The sequence below is a fragment of the Rhea pennata genome, chromosome 31 (assembly GCF_028389875.1).
Source record: "Rhea pennata isolate bPtePen1 chromosome 31, bPtePen1.pri, whole genome shotgun sequence".
In the NCBI taxonomy this organism is placed as follows: domain Eukaryota; kingdom Metazoa; phylum Chordata; class Aves; order Rheiformes; family Rheidae; genus Rhea; species Rhea pennata.
Window position 1 is genome coordinate 75,764 of NC_084693.1, and position 12,102 is coordinate 87,865.

The window sequence follows — 12,102 nt, forward strand, 5'->3', positions numbered from 1 at the left end:
CAATGAGCTTAAAAATAAGAGGAGGCTTCTAGTAAAGAGTTATTGGGAAAAAGTTTGCAGTTAAAGAAAACAGTTAAACAAGTTGCACTTTTGTCTTTTAAACTCTCAGGAACCCAAAATGACTCGCTCCAAACTGAAAGAAGTTGTGGAGAAAGGAGTGGTATGTCATCTGCTTTTACTGTTGCAACACTTCCCCCACCCCACGATGCAATGCAGCTGTTCTCTGATTATTGGGACTCCTAAGTGTAAAACAAGCTTTTATGTAACTTATGCTTAAAAAGAAAAGATAAATTCTGTGCATGTATTTTTTTTCGTACAACTATGTAGAAAAGAATTCCTTTTAGCAGGATAGAACCAGATCAGAGAGAGAAAATGTAGTATGTTGACAGTATCTGCTATACCAAAGTTACTGCCTGTAGAGATCACCAGAGCAGTTTAGAACGCATTTGTTTGAAGTTTGTTGTTACTTGGCTATTTTGGAGAGCAAAATCTCAAGCTCAAGTACTCATTCATTTCAATACTGTGTACGAAACAGCCAATCTGTGTTTGCTATTTTCAGGTGATTCCAACGTGGAATATTTCTCCAATCAAGAAGGCAAATGAGGTAAAGGTAAGTGAATGACTGCTGGGAAATTGAAGAAGATGCTGGAGGTGCCCCCGCTGAGCAGGGAGTTTTTTGAATGGGTGGAGCAGACTTGTGTCTGACCTCCTACCTCTCTAGCGCAGATGGTGTACTTCTCATGAGGAGCACTGTACACAGGGTGTGCAAAGCAGGACAAGGCAGTTAATATAGCTGTTGATGGACAGGGAGCCCAGAAGAGCTCCTTATAGGGAAAAGAGGAAGTATAGAAGGTGATGACATGCCATGAGAAGTGATCTCTCCTAGGTGGTCAGCTACCCGTTTTGTTACATCCCAGGTCTCACGCTGCAAGGCCCTCCTCCCTGGGCTGGTTTTACATATTGTAGGTCTGCCTGGAAATGCAGCCTAGAACTCAGCTCATTAGCCAGAGCACTGCCTACTCAAAGGTTTACAGTCTAGGCTTAGACAGGATTCAGCAAGTGGGTGTAGTAGAGGCCAATGGTAGTTCAAGTTCTAGAAACACGTCTTAGAGATGGCAGCTGCTCATGCAATGCCTCCATCATATAAATGCTAAATCATTTGTGTCTGTTCATGCACCTTTTCAAATCACTTACTTTGTTCTATTAATCTTAATAAAATAATTTCTTCGGTTTTGTCAGCCTTTTTCTGTACTATACTTCCTCTCTGAAATGCAATGTATTTCCTCAGTTGTTACAAATATTTGATCTGATTGTGTACCGTTATAGCATAACCCTTTATTTTACTTGTAAAAGCTTGTCATCTCTTTTCTGGTCTGCTGCAGCCCCCTCAGTTTGTGGACATTCCTCTTGAGGAAGATGATTCATCTGATGAAGAATACCAGCCTGAGGATGAGGATGAGGATGAGACTGCAGAAGAGGTAAGCATAACTTGTACAGAGATCTAGTCTCGTCATCAGGGAGTTGCCTGCGTTTTTACCTGAGGCAGTAGAATGCTCTGTTTTAACACATTAAGACCTTTAAATCATCCCAGACCACCTAGTAATTTTTCTTCAATGTTATATTATTCATTTGGCTGAAAACATGTCTTTGGAATATTAGTCAAAACAGGATTTGATTGTGGTGTAATTGTTTGATTGTTTTCTGTTTCTCTCTGGCACTACAGAGCTTACTGGAAAGTGATGTAGAGAGCACTGCCTCTTCTCCTCGGGGAGCAAAGCGATCTAGGACAAGGCGATCATCTGATGAAGAGGGAGGGGTGCTCTGTGAGGTAAACTTCATCTTCTAAGAAAGTTTTTACTTTCTTAGAAGACAGCCTTCATTCATTATTCCTAAATTACTAATGAGGAAGAAAAAATATATATTAATACTTAATGGAAGGGTGACATTACAGGTGTTACATGGATTTGGGGACCCATTGCAGTGATTTTTGTATAAGCAATTAAGTGCAACTCTTACAGAAAGAGCTTAGTCCTAAATAAACAGCAGTACTTGGGGGAAAAAAACAAACCAAAACAATGGCAATAGAGACAACCTGCTCTTCTTCAGATGATGATTATTTTTCTGATTATCTTTGAGAGCAGTTCAGGGAACAGTGTCTCCTGTGCTTGGCCCAGGAAGACAGTGCTTTAGATGAAAGCATAAGGATATTAGCGGTGTCTGTATGCACTGTCAGATCACTGGAAGGCATGTGGACAATGTGTTAAGAGCAGAAAGTGACTGAATGTCAGTAGACAGGAATGAGAAAGTAACTTTGAGAATTGAACATTGGCATTGGAGCAGTCTAAGGGAACCAGACAAAGCAGCGGTAATGTACTGATATTACTACATTTCACTCACCATGGGTTTGGTTTTGGGAGAATCAAGAATGTGCCACAAATACTAGTGTTCAGGTTTATCAGCTCTAGTAATGCTGAGACTGATAATCAAATTTTCCAAATGTATCCTTCCCTGCAAGTCTTTGGATAGTAAATTCATTGTATACTTTCTGAAAAGCAAGTGTAATGTGAGGAATCCATTTCCTTCTGCAAAGCATTATTCTTATTTATATTGTGCCAGAGTCAGGTCAAACAGAAAAAAAAAATGACTTATCTTGTCCTTGGAAATTTATATTCTAAATAAAACCTTTTAACACAAAGGTCTTTTTAATTAGACGGAGAAGGTTACTACACCTGTTGTTAGACATATTAGTGCTGAAGTAGTTCCCATGGGACCTCCACCACCTCCTAAACCAAAGCAAAGCAAAGACAGCACATTCATGGAGAAACTGCATGCAGTGGATGAAGAACTGGCTTCAAGCCCAGTATGCATGGATTCCTACCAGGTAACATATCTGGGGATGCTGCAGTAGTGATTTTTTTTTCATTTAATTTTATTTTATTTTTAGCTCAAGTAAAAATATTTTAGAAGGAAGGTAGCTTTCTGATATTCTCTGCTTGACATGCTACTACGTTCTGCTCTCATTTTTATAAATACAAATAATGAGTTGAATCTGTGTAGTGTATAGAAGGAAAAACTCAAAACTCAGTCAAGTAGCTGTCAGTAAAGAATTATTAGTGATGTGTACTTTTAATTTCTTGAATGCTAACTATACTTTTGTGTTATGCTCATACTTTTCTCAGTTCTGTTGTTGTAACCATTAAATGTAATCCTATGATATTTGTATAATTAGTATATTTTTCCTTTTTAAAGATATCCTGTCAACTTAGTTGTGTTTTGCAAGCAAATACACTATTAATACTTGAGGCAGCTTGGTTGTAAATGGAACTACTATTCCATATTAATAATGAGAAAACTATTACTGATCCTTGTTACTATGCAAGGGTAAGGAGTTGTGAAGAAACAGTCCTGCACTGCTGCTCAGGAAAAGATTATTATAGTTAAAGAAGTCAAGCAGAGTAGAATGTTAAAGAGTCAAATATTGCAAGCGAAGAGAGCTTTCTAGGTCAACGTACAGTTTTGCGTGAGGTAAATTATGAAGAATATTTCTATAATCAGTATAAAAATGCGGTAGCTAGAGTAATGAAAGCTTGGCTTTGACGGAGTACCAAAATAAATGACTTCTGTGGCAAGAATCTAGTGTCTTTGGTATTGGATTTTTGGCCAGGCTGAAAACCCTGCTGTCAGAGAAACTGGAAAAATAGTGGAGAAATTGTAATTCCATTGTGCTTTTTATTCATGTTTCAGTCTCTGGAAGACAGTCTCATTGCCTTCCGAACACGATCAAAGAGACCGCTGAAAGATGTTCCTCTTGGTCAGCTGGAGGCTGAGCTCCAAGCCCCAGATATTACACCAGATATGTATGACCCTAATACGGCAGATGATGAGGAATGGAAAAGGTGGCTTGGAGGACTCATGAATGATGATGTGGAGAATGAAGGTACGTGACAGATTTGTTGTCGTTTTTGTTGTTGTTCATTGGATTTGGTGATTGCATTGAAAGCCTGGAGCTTTTTCTTTCCATTTATACGTAATATACATGATACATGATGGCTGCAGCTGTTACCTTGTTTAGTAGTGCGGATGTGTTTGTCCACCGTCAGCTTTCCTTGCCTTTCATGAGGGCATGAAAGCTTTTCTAAATGGGAATGGCTACAAGCAAGGATACCAATAGTTTGACTTGAAAAGAAGATGGTCTTGATATTGCTTTCATAAAAATGAATAGATTGCTAATTTCAAATGGTACTCCTAGTCCTCTTTCTGTCAGGCAATAAACTAAATGCTTTTCCTCTTGGTTACGGAAATCTTCCTGGTCTTGGTGGTGCAGAGGAATGAGATTACAAAACGTATTTCTTATTAGATGAAGCAGATGATGATGATGATCCTGAATACAACTTCCTGGAAGATCTGGATGAACCAGATACAGAAGACTTCAGAAATGATCGTGCTGTGAGAATTACTAGTAAGTCCTTCAGGAACCCCAGTGGCTTTCTTGTTAAGATTAGTAACTCATTTTTCAAAGTGAGTGTTCTGCTGCAAAGATTTTGCATTGAAGGTAATAAAATAAATAAATAAATAAATAAATAAAACAATCCTCCACCTACCTACGGACTTGAACTGCTCTTTTCTGTAGAGCTATCTTTCTATGAATACATGAAAGGATCAAGTCAGAATTACTGTCCTATCAGATGCAACTTTACTCCATAGCAAACAATGAAGAATCAAACTTAAGACAGTAGGACAGTAAAACTTAAGACAGTCTTTCAAAAAGTTTCAGCCACATCAGAAATTGAGTGCCTGTCTCCTGACTTGAGTATAATTAAATTTTCTGTGACTCGTTACAATCTGAGTTAGCAGATTTATGAATGTATCACTTATCATTCTGTTAATAAAGCATAATAATTTTAGGTCTTATTATAGGTTGGCATAATTTTAAGTTTAATTGTAAAATTTTTTTTCCTTTCCTATATATTTGAAGCAAAAAGTTCTCTCCAAGTCTGTTAACTGAAATTTTCTGGGGCCCAGCCGTAAGGAGGAATATCCTTCCTTTCTGGCCCTCTTTGTTTGCAAGAAGGGATTACACTTAGCAAGAGAGATTGCTTCAACAGCTTGGCATTATGAGAGGATTGCTAAGTGTTTTTTGGAAAAAAAAGAAGCTTCATGTGTCTTTTTAATTTTACTTGCAGAAAAGGAAGTGAATGAACTGATGGAGGAGCTGTTTGAGACAGTAAGTGATAAATTGGGCTTAGCACTGAGGAATAGACCTGACTCAAATTTGACATGAAATTTCTGAAGCTGTAAAGGGAGACCTCTGTAAGATCTGCAGTGCTGAATATGTGATAAGGTGCTGTACTATAAAAGTGTAATTTTTTTGAGTCACTTTTTTTTCGGAAGGAACTAATACAAGCTCTTCTGTAATCCCCTAGCAAAGATTAAAGTATTTGCCAAGAGCGTCAGTAGTGCCTCATGGTGAGCTCTGAACTGAAGACAGTTGGTGTTAAATGTGTCTTGTGAGATTTCTGTTCCTGACTGCTGCTGCACATTTCTTACCAGTTTCAGGATGAGATGGGTTTCTCAAACATGGAGGATGAAGGTCCAGAAGATGAAGATAATGTCACAGAGTCACGGCCAAATTTTAATACACCACAGGCACTTAGGTAGGATCATTTGGTTATGGTATTAGAAAAAGTAAATAATAATGCCATAATGATAAACTTATTTGCCTATCGCTGTAGTCTGCCATCCTCTTAAGAAGGTGCTGCCTTTTCAGAATAGATTGCTTGTTTTGGTTGATCTCAGCCATTTCATTTATTAGAGTGAACACCTGCCTTTACCTCCTTTCTTGTCCCTCTACATCTTTCACCCTTGCTTGACTTCACTGATATCATCTTCCTCAGCTGAATCGCTGACAATAATGAAAATGTAGCTCTTCACAAAGAGGCGGCAAGAACACCTACAATAAAACATTCGTGTCAGGTGTTTGGTCTCAGATGAAATGACTGAGGTCTTCCAAAACAATGATCTGTTCTGTAAAGGCAGCATCTCCCATTGACGGTCCTGCTTCTGCCTCTTGAATCTCTACATTATATATACCATTCCTCAGTATTTAACTTGCATGTATTTCTGAAGTCCTTGCACATATCCCCTCTTTATTACACTAACTGTCAGAGAGAAATTGCTTCACTGTTTAAGTCACTTGCTTCATCTGTTAAACTAACAACAGTTAAGATAGTCCTGATTATTGATGATAAAACTTCAAAACAATGGATAGAGAAGAAGTGGATAGTGGGATGTTGCTGTGTATATTTTTGCTAATAAGCTCTGGAGGAACTGATTTGATCAAGTGTGTGCCTACCTTTTATTTTTTTTAAGTAAACAATTTGGACATAATGATAACCTTTTGTAAGGAAAAGCACTGCGTAAGATTGCTGAGGCCTAGGTCTGAAACAACTATTAAGCCTAGAAATTAGCTTTTGATGACTGTTGGAATGGATTGTTCTTGAAATAATGCTTTGAAGAGGAAAGGCTCTTGGTTGATCATGTGTTTCTTTTTAGATAATAATACTTTTCTATTTAATGAATGACAGAAACTGGCTGAAAGCAAGCTGTGATGTGAATGGTGTCTCCTTGTTTTTGGGGCAGATCAGCTCAAGATCAAGCTGTATCTGTTTGGGAAAGGAGCTAAAATGACGGCTGGATTTTTTTCTGCCACTCTCTCTGGATGAGTAGTACTAGAGAAGAGTGTAGCAGTTCCTTAACCAGCTACAGACTAAAAGCAGGAAAATCTTACCTTCTTGCTTGCTGTTTATATGTGTTTGTCTTTGATAATGGCTAGTTGTATTCATCTTTATTTGATGGGTAGTTTCTCTCAAATGTTTCTTCCCAGTTTTATTTGTATATGGATTTGTTGAAGTTTGAGGATGTTGTTTTGTGGCAAAATGTTTGCCAGTGTTTTTTTGTTTTTATGATACCTTGTTTGAGGTGAATTTTGGAACATTTATAACTGACTTCAGGCCAATTCTAGCAAAGAGAGGTGACTGCTAGCAGAAGTCATATAGGAGAATGTTAATTGGTACAGCTGAAGTAAATGAAAATGTGTCATAAGGTAGGGGGCCATTTGAAGCTATTTTTGAAAAGTCAGGAATACGTACATCCCCCCCTTTTTTTGCTAGAGTAGCAATTATTACTGTAGTATCAACAGCTGTCCAATGGAGTAGTAGGTAACATTTAAAAAAGAAAGAAATTAGTCACAGCATCTGAGTTGGTGTGTGATCTTCTTGGAGATCATCGTGGTAATATGCCATGTATAACACCTTGGTTTAAGGGTTGGGTTCAGACCTTGCCGGATGCTATAATTTTAGTAGGATTGGTTCTACTGTATTGTAGATTCACTTAGATCCTGACTACCATTGACTGTTTTGAAGCACTTCAGTAGAACAAACATGGAGTATTTTTGGGAATGGTGGTCAAGAATTTTAACTTTGCTTAGAATAAACAGTTGCAGCATTGCATCCCAGAACTACATCAATCCTATAGTAGAGTAAAAGCTTCTTATACAAGCCAGCTTTATTCTGGGGTTTTTGCTTGTTTTTTTTGTTGTTTTTTTTTCCCTTCAAGTTGAAGTATGCTATCAAAGCAAGTGGTGCAGGGGGCGATGGCTCTTAAACTGTGCATCATAGATATTAAAATGTTTTAATTGATTCTGAAAATTATTAAATCATATGCTTACCATAATTCTATCTGCCTGATCTCAAAACAGATTTGAAGAGCCTCTGGCCAATTTACTGAATGAACAACATCGGACAGTGAAGGAACAACTTGAGCAGTTGAGGATGAAAAAGTCTTCAACGAAACCACCGCAAGAGTCAGAGAAATCAAAACCTCAAAATGAGAAGCCATTCCAAAGCCTTGTTCTGGATAGTATGCAAAGAAAGAGGCTCCAGCAGCAAATGCAGCAGGTAATAAGAAATACTATCAAGTTTATTAACTTAATGGACATTTACTATATACTGTATTGGGGGGAAAGCCAGTGGTACAGCAAGCACTTCAATGTGTTTCTTTTAGGAATTAGTTGAAAGTGCTATGTTTGAAGCTGCAGCTTTAGTAGATGATATTTGCATGCTGCTGTCTGATTCTGCATCAAAAGTCATTTCAAATTGTATGTGGGAAGTAGAACTTATCTTTTGGGCGTCTCTGCTGATCTTACGTGAGATAGCGGTCTCAGCAATGATCGAATTCTGACTGAAATCACTAATTTGTCAAAGTTCTGTTTTCACATACAACTTTACTACTTCCTGAGAATGTTCCTCTTGATGTAGTTGAGATTCCTCTGTCTCCACAAAACTATGCAGAAATTCACTTTGAAACATTTCAAAAGCTGTCTGGAAGTGGGAGAGAGATGGGAAAGAAGCTCACTTGAGTGTTGTTTGTTTGTTTTTGAGCCCCCCCCCCCACCATATCCATACAAAGCTGAAGAGGACTTCTTTTCAGAACTAGAAACTTACTGTCAGATCAATCTCATGAGGGCAAAGTGCATTCGTTTTGCATGAATTTGACATAAGTACTAACAAGAAACAGCTTATTATTCTGCATACCTAATACAGTGTAATTTCTCGATCTGTAGCGTCAAGGAAAGGACCCAGATCTCTCAAACATGGCTCTTAAGCTAGACTTGTAGAGTATATGACCTTTTTAGTTTTTCAACTGTGAAGCAAGATATGCGGTGTTTGAATGTGTGCATATGGGGAGTTGACTGCTGAAGCCATGGTGTTACAGCTTGCTTAAGAAATGCTTAAATATTTAATTAGAAAAAATATCCTTTCTGTATTTACTGTTAATGGTATGAGATTTGTACACAAAAGTTAAGAATTTGCCCTGAGACTTAAACAGATGGTGTGTTCAAAATCTCTATGGTATCAAAGGTAGCTTTATAAAAAGTTTCTGAGTGTGGTTATTAAAGTTTCCCATCAGTTTTCTATTGTTTAAAAGGTATTTTTTAGACAGAAGCTGGTTTTGGGAGGCTTGGGAGATATTTCTTGCACCTCTGCACTTATATGAACTGAAAAAGATCTAATTTTTCTGATTTTATTCTTTCAGCATGTTCAGCTTCTGACTCAAATCCATCTTCTTGCGAGTTCTAACCCTGCTTTAAATTCAGAGGCCAGTACCACCAGGATGTTTTTGGTAAGGATATGTTTAAAATCAGAGCTACATTAATTTTAATGATAACTGGTTCCTGGAGATATTTTTAGAGCTTAATTTTTTTAATTGGTCCCATTGAAATGGACTTCCACCTTTAAAAAGGGAATCTATCATTAGCGTATTATTAACATGCTCAGTACTTGCAGAAATAATTTACACAGTGTTGACTAATAACGGTGCTTTGAATTGACATGCGTTCGTATTTTTGTATTGTTTTCTTGGAAACACTGAAAACAAAGCTCAAAAAATACAACTTCTGCAATTAGTGAACATTCTGCAACCTTGAAAGGGTCTAGAAAGTCAGAGAATTAATACTATCAGACCAAAATAAAAAAGACCTTTTATTGCTGCTAGATTGGTAATGCTCAAAAATAAGACAGAGGATACTCTTTTATGCCTGTTGTTATAATGCAGTAATGCAAAAAACAAAAGCTTGTCTATTAATGTGATCTTACCTTGCATTTGAAATATTTAAAAAAAATCTTATTCTGTGTTTGACTTTGCAGAGTGAGCTGAGTAACTTTGCTCACAGCTCTACGCTCCTTCGTCAGTCACTCAATCCTAAGTTTCAAACGATGTTCCAGCCGTGTAACTTGAAGGGAGCGCTGCAGCTCATTGAAGATTTTCATGCCCAAGTCCAAGTTGACTGGAGCCCTCGCAAATCCGTGAAAAAGAGTAGTATGTTTTTGAAGGGACATGAGGAGGGAAAGGATTTGCAATGACAGTTATTTCATGCTATGAATCCTTCAAATAAGATATAGCCCAGATTGTTTTCTATTTGAAATGTAATTTTCTTTTCTAATACTTTGTAAGGTATTTTTAGACAAAAATATCAACATTGACTGCCTTATGACTTCCTAAACGTGAAACACAGCAAAGCGTATATGAACTGTAGACTTTGACTTTCATTTGACATCATAGTCCTGTAATTCATTGTTCTGCAGATAATACTTCTAGCTGCAGAGGTCCATCAATAAAGTTATGAAACTGTACATAAATATTCAAATATGTTAGTTTACACATCAAGGAGATGTTCCCTTGATTGGAACATACTTTTTCCTGCCTCTCTACGTCAAATACTCTGAACTGTTGGCTTGAAATGATTTGGTTTGTGATTTTTTTTTTTTTTTTCTGCTGACTAGAGGGTGAACATACCTGAAATAAGCTTTTCACAAGTTGAATTGAAGAGGAGAGGGAAAAGAAAAAAGATAAGAATGTTTTGCCAGTCCAAATTAGAGAGCAAAAAATAAGAAACATGTACATTCTGAAGTACCAGGTAGAAAGTGATAGAGTATTTGCAGCAAAAGGAATAACAGAGTAAGTTTTTACAGATTGGTAGTGAATAATAGTATTTCCCTATGAATGTGACTATCCTCATCTGTCAATTTGTTTCACAGCCAATGAATTTCCATGTTTACCAAAGCAAGTGGCATGGATTTTGGCAACAAGGAGAGTCTTTATGTATCCAGAGTTACTGCCGATATGTTCCTTGAAAGCAAATCCTCCGCGGGACAAGATTATCTTCACCAAGGCAGAGGACAAGTAGGTGCTTAGAATTATTGAATAAAATGTATACAAATTATTATTATTATTATTATTATTTTGTATGGAGAACAACCAGGATGCAAACTTTTGGGCATATGTGTGTATTGTGGAATAGAGCATCCAAACAGCAATCTGGAGTGCTTTCTAAAAGATGCATATTTTTTTTCTTTTCTTTCCCTTCCCTCCTCCATCCCTTTCTCCCTTTTCTTCAGTTTATTAGCTTTAGGTCTGAAACATTTTGAAGGGACAGATTTTCCAAAGCCTTTGATCAGCAAGTATCTTTTACCAACAAAAACTGCCCACCAGCTGACAGTGCGAATCAAGAATCTCAATATGAATCGAGCCCCTGATAATATCGTCAGAGTGAGTGACATGTTCAGATGATGTTTTGGTGTTTTTCAGATGTGTCGGTCTCCCTGTTACTGGTCATACAAAAAGAGATTTTTTTATTATTATTTATTTATTTATTATTATTTTTTTTTAATTCCAAGGACCTTTTCTGTATCTGTGCTTGCACTTTCTTAAAATGTGATCCTTTAATTAGGGATAAGGACTCCTTCAGAAAGACTTCCTCCTCTTTATTTTGCAAGTACTTTAATTACTGTTTTGAAATGCTTAAAGCTAGCATGCATGCGCATGTGCTAGACCTTTAGTGCTTTTTCCCAGAGAAATCAAGATGGCAGTGAGCTCTTGTTCAGCCTTTATTATTCCTTTTTAAGGTTTTGTCTGGATAGTAGTGTACTGAAATAGTGGCAATTTGGATCACTTAATTTGCACAGAAGACTTTCAGAGATCACAGTCCTTAGCCTAGCTCCCAGAAATTGTTGGACAGCTGTTCTAACTGAGATCTTGTGTTCTCTCCTTGCCTCTTCCACACAGTACTATAAAAAGACAAAACAGTTGCCCATTCTGTTCAAGTGTTGTGAGGAGATCCAGCCGAATGAGTGGAAACCACCTGTGGAGAGAGAAGAACATCGCTTGCCATTTTGGCTAAAGGTACAGTTTCTGCTGTTTCTTTATCCAGCGTGTGGGGTTTTTTGTTGATGTGTTTTAGGTTTGAGGGAGATTTTTTGGTTGGTTGAGGTATTTTCTCTTTTTCTTGCAGCTTAGGTCTAGAGTGAGTTGTTTGTCAGCCTACAGGCAAAATGTGGTCTGACTGTATTGTGTGGGAGCCTGCGTTAGCCATCTTTCTCACTGCATCACACCTATGAGAGAAAGTATTCTCCCTTAATATGTAACTTTCTAAAAGGAAAGAAGAAATCTTTTGTGAGCGTGTGCGCTTTTTTGTTATAGGTAAATGTCTTACACTTTGTAGGGGTTCTCTCTTTGAGATTACTTGCACAAGGAAAGACTTAAGTT

General features: G+C 37.4%; 1 protein-coding gene across 7 annotated transcripts in view; it reads left to right on the top strand.

Annotated features, from left to right (window-relative positions):
* The window catches only part of LOC134152563 (GON-4-like protein), a 30,231-nt gene that overhangs the window by 5,525 nt on the left and 12,604 nt on the right, over positions 1-12,102 (top strand). For 6 of the 7 annotated variants that reach the window (XM_062598038.1, XM_062598041.1, XM_062598042.1 and 3 more), the window contains 15 exons: positions 110-160; positions 560-610; positions 1,383-1,478; positions 1,724-1,828; positions 2,711-2,881; positions 3,745-3,937; positions 4,358-4,459; positions 5,184-5,224; positions 5,551-5,654; positions 7,757-7,955; positions 9,094-9,180; positions 9,705-9,876; positions 10,596-10,740; positions 10,956-11,106; positions 11,623-11,739. In XM_062598038.1, coding sequence (XP_062454022.1) covers positions 110-160; positions 560-610; positions 1,383-1,478; positions 1,724-1,828; positions 2,711-2,881; positions 3,745-3,937; positions 4,358-4,459; positions 5,184-5,224; positions 5,551-5,654; positions 7,757-7,955; positions 9,094-9,180; positions 9,705-9,876; positions 10,596-10,740; positions 10,956-11,106; positions 11,623-11,739 — 1,785 coding nt within the window. Of the gene's footprint in view, positions 1-109; positions 161-559; positions 611-1,382; positions 1,479-1,723; positions 1,829-2,696; positions 2,882-3,744; positions 3,938-4,357; positions 4,460-5,183; positions 5,225-5,550; positions 5,655-7,756; positions 7,956-9,093; positions 9,181-9,704; positions 9,877-10,595; positions 10,741-10,955; positions 11,107-11,622; positions 11,740-12,102 lie in introns of those variants that run through there. The other variant, XM_062598044.1, reaches the window with a different exon arrangement.